A 12060-nucleotide genomic window follows, 5' to 3' on the forward strand; every position below is an offset into this window, starting at 1 on the left:
CGCAACTCAGCCTCTTGTTTATCGAATCAATACAATTGGTAAAAAATACATGAAAAAGACACCTGATGACCAATTTGTCATCATAATAGTCTGCATCAATGTCCCTCATATCCTTTGCGATCTCAGCAGCAGATATTCCTGAAGGTTTGACCAAATGGCGTTAGGCCTAGCTTTAGAAGGTAAGCGTGTATTAGATAAGTCTGCAGCTTTATTACAACAGATAGTCTATTGAATCCATTCATGTGTGGAAGAAAGGGTGTCCCTTCCCCACCTCATCACCAGCCATCGATGCGCTAATAGGAGCGATTTCCTCATAGCAACAGGAACATCCTTAACCCCTTGCGTGCTGATGACGGCTCCCGTCTATCATGCGTCACAGGGCTCGTGTGCTGATGACGGCCGGGAGCCGTCATGACCACGCCCGCGATCGGAATGTCCAGCACAGGAGCGGAATTCCGGCCGCGGGCAAGGGGTTAACCTACCCCAAATGCAAATGTAAATACCAGCATTTGTAAAGCGCACAGCTACCTCCGGAGAGGTGTCCTGGCGCTGGGGGACGCCTGGAAGATTAAGCAAGCTATTACCCAGAGTCACATGGTGCTGGGCTAACCTGCCTCCAGAGCCGGGGATCGATCCGTGAGCCCTCTGGTCTGGAGTCAGGCACCCTGGCTGCTACGCCAACAGTACACGCATCGGGTAGTTATCTAGTCTGACACCTCATTCTGCCTAGTTAATTGCAAATGTTCTGCCAGTAAGTTTGTATACCTGGACCCCACCAGGCCAAGTTCCTGAGGTCCACCCATCTCTATTGCATTTTATACATCTGACATCAGCAGTCAGCCCATATTTCTGTAAACTTGTAGGTGTATAAGTGATACCGCTGTATGAACCTAAACTGAATTAGCCCGTGTCTGCTACAGAGAGAGACACTACTAATTAAATAGCAGCAGTATAGCCACAGTTTATCAGAGACACATCAGGCTTTTTAATATGTTTTATTCAGGACTCAAAATGCCAGCTCAATCTGTTGGCGTTGACACTGCTTGTTAAGCTCACGCTTGACTTCTCTCTCTTGCCTTGCAGAAGCTGGGTTTTTCTTGCCCTGCATGTCATTTTGGAAGCTGCGGTGTACAGCGAATACACCCTGGAGATCTATGGCTACTGCTCTGAGCTGGAGTTCAGCAGGTACCAGCTCCTCCTGCCATACGTGCTGGGTTCTGTCAACATGGGCTTCTTCTGGCTCTGCTGCACGACTGACCCTGGTAAGCTAATACGTTGTGAAGCAAGGAATATGTTACTTACCCTGTAAGCACCTATTCATAGCATGTAGTGCTGTAGATTCATATGCTTAGCATATCCTACCATCTAGTGTTGTGCTCGGACTGTTGCAAGTTGTTTTTCTTCAAAGATCTCTGAGTCACTGGATATTATGACTCCTCCTCCATTGTGTATTGCACATGTTCCTCTGCTCCTTTGTTAGATTGTTTTTGGCTCATCGGGTGAGCTTTAGGAAAGGAGCAATATAGTGATACAAAAGATAAACATGTGAGTAAAATTGAGTACAGTAAATAATGTTAGGTAGGTGAGAATATACATCAACCAACAGCTTTCGGGGAGGAGGGTGGGTGCATATGAATCCACGGCAATACACGCTACAAATAGATGCTTACAAGGTAACATATTCCATTCGTAGCATGTGTTGCCCGTAGATACATATGCTTAGCATCGCATGTACAGCAGTGCTCCCCTAAGCGGTGGCTAGAGATTGGTTGATGTAGATGTTCGAAAGAGAGCTCTTAAAACCGCTTGCCCCACTCTAGCTTGTTAATTAGATAAGACATCAACACAATAGTGTTTTGTAAATATATGTGGGTTATTCTATGTGGCTGTTTTACAAATATCCTTTATTGGGATGTTTCCTAAGAAAGCCATTGTGGCTCCTTTTTACGTGTGGAATGAGCTCTTGGAGGTACTGTAAGTATCCTTTTTGCTCTGTGGTAACAAGTTTGAATGCATCTAACTAGCCTTTAGGCAATTCCTGCTTTGGATATGGGGGAGCCCTGTTGTGGCTTTGTAAATGCAACAAAGAGTTGTTGTGTTTTACTAAAGGACTTGGTTCTATCTATGATATCTTGTGTATGCAGGGCTCTTTCCGCTACTGAGTCTGGTTTAGGGAAGAAAACTGATAGCTCTGTAGTTTGACATGTGTGAAAGGCAGACACTACCTTTGGTAGAAACTTTGGGTTGGTACAGAGTACCAGTTTTGTTGGAGATATTTGAAAGAATGGGTCTTTTAACTCGTTCGATGCTGATGACGGAACCGCTCCATCATCAGCTGCGGTGGCGCTGTGCTGATGACGGAGCAGTTCCGTCATGGCCCGGCCGCCGCGCCTGCGTGGCGCGGATTCTGCGCCTGCGCTGGGCGTTCTATGGAGCGGGCGGGGCCATGACGGAACCGCTCCGTCATGAGCACAGCCCAACTGCGGCTGATGACGGAGCGGTTCCGTCACCAGCATGCGCCCGCCGCGCGGCCGCCACGCCCCCTTAGCGCTGCGGCGGAATAGCCGCCGCAGCGATGTGGTTAAGGTAAGTGCTTGGAGTTCACCTATTCTCCTTAGGAAAGTGATAGCCACTAGAAAAGCAACTTTCCATGTAAGGAATGGAAGTTCACAGGAATGAAGTGGTTCAAATAGTGGTCCCATAAGTCAAGTGAGAACAATGTTAAAATTCCAAACTGGGGCTGGGGTAATATAAAGGCTTTAATCAGTGATATTTTAAAGAGTGATGTGTTGCCGGTTTTGCATGTAAGCAGCTAAGGCTGCTAAATGTAATCTGATAGCTATATATGAGAGTTCTGCTTTCTGTAGATGGAAGAGATAGGCCACTGAGGTCTTCTACTGTTGGTGATAACGGTTGGATTTGTTTATTTAAACAGTAATGAACAAATATCTTCCATTTTGCTGCATAGCACGCTCTTGTAGTGGTCTATGTGCTTGTTTAAGTATATCCATACATTCTTGTGGTAAGTTAAGATGCCCAAATTCTAGGATCGCAAGAGCCATAGCTGTGATGCTGTTTTTTAACATAGCGCATTGCAGTCATGTTGTCTGTACGTATTAGTACTATCTAGTTGTGAAGACAACTGCAAAAAAAATTCAGAGCTAGTTAAATTTCTAGAAGCTCCAGATGAGTAATGGGAAATTGTTTTGACATATTGACCATAGAACATGTACTGTGAGGCTTTGTATATGTGCTCTCTACCCCGGAAGGGATGCATCTGTCGTAATCTGCAGAATTGGGGCTTTGAAGGGCAGACCCTGCAACAGATTGTTGCTGTTTCACCACTGCAGAGAGCGATGGGTTGCTGGCCCTGTCAACACTAGATTGCCTCGATGCCCTTCCACTTGAGACCATTGTGACTGAAGAGTGCGTTGAAGGGGACTCTTATGTAGGCGAGCATTTGGTACTATGGCTATACATGATGCCATAATTCCTAGAAAACTCATGACTTTTTAATTGGAGCTGAGTTTTTGTGGTTGAAACAGACGTAATGCTAGTTTGAATTTTTGTACTCTTTCTGGACTGGGATACGCTTTGGCTGTGACTGAGTTTAGTGTTGCGCCTAGAAAGTGTTGTACCTATAGAAGTTGCGGTTGCAAGTGAGTCTTTGGTATATTTAGAGAAAACCCTAACTTGTGTAGAAGGTTGATCACCTGTTGGGGGTCCTGAAAACACTGCTGTTTGGTTGGACTTTGGATGAGCCAGTCATCTAGATAGGGAAAAATATGTATGCCTCCCCTTCTGAGTTGTGCCGCAAGGCATTTGGTGAAGACCCTTGGGGCTATAGTTACCCCGAATGGTGGGCCGTTGAACCGATAGTGCTGCCAATTGACTTGGAAATGGAGATAGCGGCGGTGCGCTGGATGTATCGGAAAATGGAAATGGGAGTCTTTGAGGTCTAATGCTGTCATGAAATCTCCTTGTTGTACCAATGGAATCACTTCTTGTAGTGTTGCCAAGTGTTTTGAGGCGATGTAACTGTTGAGTGGTCTTAAGTCTAGAATTGGCTATCAGGTTTTGCCCTTTTTGGGAATGAGAAAATATAGTGAGTATACCCCGTGTTCCTAATGTTGCTTTGGGGCTACATGCTTTGCATCCTTGGTGGTATTGTAGGAAGTGTGTCCTTGAGTTCTAAACAATACCCGTCATTGATTATAGAGGACACCCACTAATCTCTGGGGATGTTTGTCCACTGAGGGTGGTATTGTTGTAGCCGTCCCCCAACTGGTGCAATATGTTGCGGGGGGAGGCTTAGATGGTCAGTGTTTTGGAGGTGGGGGAGCTTTAGCCGTGAACTTATGCCCTCGTCCTTTATTGTTTCTATAGCGTGGCCTACAGTATGTAGCTCTTTAAATTTGTTCCTGATAGGACCCATGTTGTTTTTGGCCGCTGCCTGAGTCGGTGGATGTACCCATTTTTGCTGCCCCTCTGTACTGACCTCTGCGAAAAGAACCTCTGTGATGAAAAGTTTGGAGGGCTCCCATAGCTTTAGCAGTGTCCGTATCCTGTTTTAGTTTCGCTAGCGTTTCATCCACTTGTGGTCCAGATATGTTCTGACCATCCAATGGGAGGTTTAAAAGGTGCTATTCTACATCTGGCTTAAAGCCAGAAACCCAGAGCCATGCATGTCGTCTGAGTATGCTGGTATTTACCTCTCACACACTGGTATCCGTATAATCCAGTGCACATTGTATGGTGGCATTTGATATTGCCCTGCCTCCTTCTGCCAACGGTATTGGTCTAGGAGGTGTTGTACAAGCCCCTGCATTTCCTGCTATTGGGCACGACTGTAGCGTGAGAGTAAACCAACAGAGTTTGTGATGTGTTGGGGTTGGCTGCTTGTGCAGCAACGCGTTTACTTGCTGCATCATATTTTTTACTCTTTGTCAGGGGGGTACATCCCCAGTGCCTTAGGAATTTGCTCGTTTTCTAGCAGGTTGTACTGCTAGGGAGTCCGGGGTGACCTGACTTCTGATGTATGCAGGGTCTGATGGGCATGGTTTATATTTTTTGTCTATTCTAGGGGTGATAATCCTAGATTTAACTGGTTTCAAACTGTCTTGAGTGGATATTAGCATGCCCTTTAACATAGGAAGGGGCTGTGCTGTGTTTTTGTCATCTGTTTAGTGTTTCCACCAAAACATCCTGCTCAAGTGTATGTAGCTCCACCTTGTGGTAATGTGCTGCTCTACTGATGATGTTGTGGTAAGATGTGATGAGATCATGTGGTAATGGTTTAGACTTAGAGGGCTATAGGTCGGGGTCGATGTCCTCTACCGGATCTGCGTCATATAAGTCCCATGGGTCTTGTGGATCCCCTTGTGGGTCTGGAAAGTATGTTGCCTCCTCCCCAGGATCTATGACTTCTGTGTATGAATGCCCCTGAGAGATATGTGGCTGCTGTTGTTGTTTTGATCCCTTGAGGGTCTCTCGCATCCTTCCCTCCACTCTCTGTGCCTGGACTGGGGAGGTGGTAAGATTATTAGAGCTGCATGCAAACAATGTTTTCTTCACCTTGCAGGTACAATAACCACATACAACCAAGCCTTCTACCTCCAGGTATACAAATATGACGGGGTCCTGTTCCATAAGGGCAGAATATGTGGCACTTGCCAGACTGCAAAACCAGCTCGTTCAAAGCATTGTGGTAAGATTTGACATTACGTTCAATGTAATATTGTGTTAGGAGCATTCCAAAGTTTATTCCTGTTAACACCAGTTTGGGAATGTTCCATGTGTAACTCCTTCTTTACCCCATGGTGAGGATCATCCCCGTTTTGGGGTCTGAAGAACACATCAGTAAGAGACCTTATTGGCTTAACACCATTGTAAGGCACTTCTCCTGACTTGCGTGGTAAGAACTTCTTAGGCTTTGCCTACAGTTCACCTTATGTTAAGATCTTCTCTTGCATTACCTTTGCTTCACCCCATGGTAAGAACTTCTTTGCAATTGCCTTTGCTTCATACTATGGGATGACCTTCCCCGGCAGAGCTTCTGCCACAACCCACAGTAAAAACTGCCCAACCCAGCCCCTTCTCCACCCTCTGGTACATACTTCTTTGGCGTTGCTACTAGTTTGCCCCAAGGTATGAAAATTCCCTTTCATCGATATAGATTCCAGAGCCAGGCTACTTTTTGAAATACACTTAGCATTAGCTTGATTGAGTAGTTTTCCATTGTCAACCTCAAACAAGCTGTCTGCACACTTCACGACATGCATGCGCATTAATTTTACACAACATCATCTTCTCGTTTATTCGCAGAATAGGAAACATAAACCTGGCCAAGATGTCCTACATCTTAGCGTTGCATGGTACACATGTTAAGCTATAGCGTTACTGTGTGCGCAAGAGGTGACGCATATCGGGAACACTTGTTCTGGCTGGATTTTTCCACCTCGTTTCTGCCTTGCTTTTCACTCTTAGGGCCCGATGTAGGTAAATCTTTTTTACCACTTCTTAAATACCGATTCATACCGAATCGGTATTTAAGAAGTGGTAAAAAAGAGGAGGGCAGATGTAGGTAATTTAATTTTTATAATTACCGAATCGGAAGGAATCGGTATTTACCGATTCGGTAAATACCGAATCGGTAATGCCCATTGATTCCTATGGGCATTGAAGCCCATAGGAATCAATGGGCATTACCGAATCGGTATTTACCAAATCGGTAAATACCGAATTTTGCAAGGGTGCAGGGGGTGTCACTTTGACACCCTCTGGTACCCCAATTACAGGCATGTGGCACACATACATGCCCTAAGGGCATGTCTGTGTGTCACATGGCACAGGTGTGCATGCACAGATGTGCATGCACACCTGGATTCGGTATTTCACCACCCAATTGGATTGAGTGGTAAAATACCGACTCCTAAAGGCCTGTGGCACTGTTTGCAGTGCCACCTACATGTGAGATTTACCGAATCGGTAATATTACCGATTCGGTATTTTACAGAATCGGTAAATTTACTGATTCGGTAAATTTACCAATTCTGTAAAAAAGGTCCCCTACATCTCAATGACCCATTTGCCGGTCGGTAACGGCCGAATTCGGCAGTTACCGACCGGTAATGGCCACCTACATCGGGCCCTTAGTCAGCTAGACTTAAGCAGTGGTCAGTTTGTTATATAAACATTGAGATTTGATCATTCAGATGGGAGAGGCCTTTGCACCCGAGCTGTCTAGAAAAAAGTCAGATTCCAGACTGCTGGTTGGTGCCCCTTGCTTGGCCGAGATTGGATACCCTCAAAGAAGCTGAGTTGAGCTGTGCTCAGCTGACAGAGTGCATGCTTTCATTGAGAAAACCGAAGCACTCCCTGCTCATTCAGCCAAGAGTCTGATAACAGAAGTACAGTGTGATCAGGTATGCGGTGTGGCAATTGAAACATTCTCCTAGGCAGGCAAAGTAAGTTTATCTGATACTCTCAGGGTAGTACTAAAAATAGGGTGTAGGAGTTAGGAAAATATTCCTGGGAAACATGGTGGAAATGTTTGTCATTTTCACATTTATAGTAGCAATACACTCTATATGTTTTGTGGTCACAATGCATGTACCTAAATAGCAAGATAAGCAAAAATGTTTTGCAACATACATTGTGTTATTATTATTACAGGTTTTTGAGTGTGATATTCTGAGCACAAAAAGGTGGGTTTCCCAATAACCACTGTGTCACTAGAGAACAAAGGTATTGTTTTGTTTCCAGAAAGCACTTCTCCCCATATGGAATAGGGCAGAATACAGGTCTGCTGTGAACCAGATTTGCCATACATTGCACATTGAACCAAGTCCTTCCGTTATAGTGGTAGGGGATCTAAACCTTTAGACTTAGGATATATCCTGAGATACATAACACCATTCTCCAGCATATCAACATGTTACTTCGATTGAAACTGACATGAGCCGATGAGGGCTGATACGACAATTAAAATACAGCGATGTTATGAGGTTTTTGAGCTGCATGATTTTTCTTTGATAATAGATCATACAAACCTATAGGAAAGGGAATAATTTATCATTTATTTATTAACAAATAGAGGAGGGACTAGGGGCTATATTTATCCAGGTCCAGCATACATGCCCAAAAGTAATACAAAGCAGAACGGTGTGCAGTTCCTAGTGAACACTATAGGTTGACGTGTGGTTAGTGTGTAGTGAGTACACGCTAGGGGCAGGAGGAAATTTCCTCCTTTCGGAAAAGAGATCCTCACACACCCCCCATCAGTGGGGTGTCTTGCTTAATCATCAGGTCTGCTCCTTATCGGGTCGGCGCTGCAATACCCGATCGGCGCCCTTAACCGTTCTGCTTTGTAATAATTTATCATTACAAGCCCCTGGTGCCCCAAACAAATGTTTTAATGCTGCTTTCATTTATGGGATATACTGAGAGAAGTACTTAATCGTCTGTTTGTAATGCACATATAACCCAAAGGCAAACAACTATGAGGGGGTAAGGGTGGGTAGAGTAAAAATTCTCAGGAAAGTAAGATTTTGTAATCCTTTTTAGTCTAATGCAGACTGGCAGCCTTGTAAAGACATTGCAGTTGCTTTACCTTACAGTTGGTACTTACCTATTGTTTCTCATCATGGTAGACTTGCTTGGCACGAACCTTTGCAGGATTGCAATTACTTTTTGCTGCTTAAAACCACAAAATCAAGTTTGCTTAACATAAACGTAAGAACTTGCGGAACATTTCTTCTAAACAGCAAGGCTGTACCATTTATGGTATCTCTTTTACTTCTCACCAGAGTAAGAAATTCCCTGGTAGCCTTCATCAGTCTCTACTTGAAGCATATCTCTACCCAAAGACCTGTCGTCTGAGTAACGTTTCATGTATTTTTCCTTTTGCCTCCAGGTGTGTGCGACAGATGTGTTCATCGATTCGACCACCATTGTGTCTGGGTGAATAACTGCATTGGCGCTTACAATGCTAAATATTTCCTCGTCTATCTCATCACGTTAACTCTAATGACTGTAGACCTCGCTGGCATCATCACGTACTTCTTGGTGAAGGTGGTCTTTCTATCAAACATGTTGATGGGAAGTTACTTGGACACACAAGGACAGGAGCATGCTGTGGAAATGCTTTTCATTATTCAGGTGATTCAGAGACCGTGCACTATCAATTTAGGCTAGAATGGGTAGGAATGTGGGAACGCAAGTAGGGATCATATGAAGAGCAGGAGATAATAACTGAATATCCTCTAGGTGTTCATATTCTTCCAGTGCATGTTGATACTTTCCATATTAATTTGGTTCCCTTTATGATGAAGACTTTTTTTTTTTTTTACAGTAAACTTTATCCCTGCGTGGAAAAATGTATTTGTATTGGCCCACAAACATGTCAACAAATTATGCTCCTAGTTCTGATACTAAAATAGCTTAATAATAAAGGTTTCCCCATGTCCTGAAGAAGGATCATATACAGAAAAAGTAGGGGACCCCCTCTGAAAACGTACTTGAGGTCAGGGAGAAGAGGGGAAATCGGCAAACATACTAGAAAAGCTCCCTCATGACCTACATTTCTTTTTTTGGTTCACATCGAATTCATCATGGGCTGAGGATACATTTGAATAATAACACAATTTACTTACATAATTGTAGTTTATAATTTTATTTATTCATTTTCTTTCTTTATATAATTTATCAAATTTACTTCTCTATTGATTTTTATACTCTAGTAAACATTTTCAATACATTCTAAACATATATACATATAAAAATCATTTCACATCTCAACATCTTGTGACCACCAGGTAGAGTAACAACAACAAAAGTGTGAACACAATCTCTCATACATTCATACCTCCTCAACTGAACTCATACTCCATTCACAAACGCATAATTCTGGAAAGTCGGAGACCTAGATATGGTAACAATCTGCTTTGACCACTATGACATCTGTAAGAAGCAGGATCTGAAGTCGGGTCAGGACCAAGAAGGATCCTTCCACTTGTTTTGATAGCCGAAAAACTTTGACACCCCCTTTCCACTATATTGCATGTCCCAGCCGATGCTAAATTCACTTGTTCTATCAATGTATCCATGATGGAAACTTGTGGCTAAACGTATCACAAAACATATAATACACTCACCCTTTAGTGTGTACGAAGTCCTAAGACAATAAGTCACAAATCTGTCTAGGGGTATTGTGTGAGCATGTGATTTCTTTTGCCCCTGTAAAAACAAATTAAATGATATATTACATGTGTGCAGTACTGTAAGAGATGCAATGAAGCATCGGGTATTCATTTATTCTTTGCCTATATCATTCAGCCAGGTTTTCTATTCTTATTTTTCTAACTCAAATTATTGCAGATAAAGCTTGAGTTGAAAGTCTACCCAAGTGTTCCAAGTAGTCCCCTCACAGCCAATCAGAGATGCTAAGTGGTGTGGTTTGTTCCATTTTTAGCTTCTCTACTGAGGAACTAGTACATTATAACTAAGAGGTTGGCTATCAATTTATTTATTCTAGTTTGTCAAACAAAACCATTTGAAGATGGTAATACATGTTTGTATTACCAGTGCTTTAACGATTGACCTGGGGGTGAAGTAATCAGTCACCTAGTGTCAACTGTTAAGTCGCAGCCACCAGCCTTACAACAATCCCTTTGTTCGGCTTGCTTTTCTACCCATTGTCAACAATATCTGCAATATACACACTACGGAAATGGCTGACCTTAAGTAGCCCACCATGCAACTGCCAAAATTATCTGTTTACTCTCTTTCAGTCTTGTGTAGCTGTTTGTATTTGTAGATTTTCTGTTGACGGGGTAGCCTTTTAAATACTTTGCATTTATTTTCTTTGTTTAGCATCTGTTCCTGACCTTCCCAAGAATCGTCTTCCTCCTTGGATTTCTCATCATTCTCTTCTTATTGATCGGAGGTTACACTTGCTTTGTTCTCTACCTTCTGCTCAGAAACCAGACCTCTAATGAGTGGTGTAAGGCGCGGGCACAGGGGTGCTTGTCATGTCTACAGCACGTCCCCCATCATCAGCATATCCACTACCAGAACATCTACACGAAAGGCTTGTTAGCTAACATCAAAGAGGCCTTACAGCCAACTGCAAGCTTGAAGGAGAAAGACAAATAAAGGAAATCAGCGAGGAGAGAACCATTTGTTTGAAGAATGTCTATTTCTTCCACACCTGTGTGCAACAGGAGAACAACTCTCTGAAATGAAATGAAAAGAAGATTTGTAGAGCGCGGTAGCTGCCCTTAGGCGTCCTAGCACTAGCTCTCTTAAGGTGCTCGGGGAGCTTGCCCAAACAGACATGGGCCATCTGTTTGAGGCATTGGATTTGGATGAGGCGGTAGGCAATCTCAGCTGCTGGACTACAGATTGTGGGAAGAGATTTACTTTGATGGCTCAATTTCCAATTGTTATTTATGTGAGCCTGGAAGCTGTCTGGTGTGACAAAGTATAGAAAAGTTTCTTAGTACAAAGACCAGTCTCAAAATATCTCAGTTACTTGCTTTTAACACATTGTCCACAAAACAGCTGAGCACTCCGGCACATCCCATATTTCAACAACTAAAATGCAATACCATTTGAAGGAAGAATCCACATTAACAGTCTGCAATGTATGGAGATCCCTCCTCCATAACAAACTACTCCTAACCCCCACCCACCCTAACCCTTCTGAATCTAATGGCTGTCTTTTTCTGTATCAGAGAAAGTTGATGTGGTGCAAGCAACACGAAACGTCTATCTACATAGTAACCTGTGTGCCTTATTTCTCCAGTTTTTAGTGGAGTTTGGCAAAACTTGCTGAATTGTTGTTGAGTAAGATAACCTCTTGCACTGCTGATTATTTTACCATGTTAGCTTCTCTCTACTTATAAATCACGTGTGAGGAAATTAAGTGTATTATAAGGTGTGGTTTTACGACTTCACTGTGTAATACCCTTACCAAACCCCTTTAGGACCCTTAGGTTTTGTTTGTCAAACCTTCAATTCATTCCTAGGTAGTTGTGGCTCTGAGCAGCAAGGCTTATA

General features: G+C 43.3%; 1 protein-coding gene across 2 annotated transcripts in view; it reads left to right on the plus strand.

Annotated features, from left to right (window-relative positions):
- Nucleotides 1-11784, plus strand: part of ZDHHC4 (zDHHC palmitoyltransferase 4) — a 67312-nt gene extending 55528 nt beyond the window's left edge. Inside the window, exons 4-7 of one of the 2 annotated variants that reach the window (XM_078664832.1) lie at nucleotides 1084-1262; nucleotides 5582-5707; nucleotides 8915-9159; nucleotides 10873-11784. In XM_078664832.1, the coding sequence (XP_078520958.1) occupies nucleotides 1084-1262; nucleotides 5582-5707; nucleotides 8915-9159; nucleotides 10873-11154 (832 nt within the window). In that variant the 3' untranslated portion in view covers nucleotides 11155-11784. The remainder of the gene's footprint in view (nucleotides 1-1083; nucleotides 1263-5581; nucleotides 5708-8914; nucleotides 9160-10872) is intronic. The other variant, XM_078664833.1, reaches the window with a different exon arrangement.
- The last annotated feature ends 276 nt before the right edge of the window (nucleotides 11785-12060 follow it).

The sequence above is a fragment of the Lissotriton helveticus genome, chromosome 10 (assembly GCF_964261635.1).
Source record: "Lissotriton helveticus chromosome 10, aLisHel1.1, whole genome shotgun sequence".
NCBI classification, from domain to species: domain Eukaryota; kingdom Metazoa; phylum Chordata; class Amphibia; order Caudata; family Salamandridae; genus Lissotriton; species Lissotriton helveticus.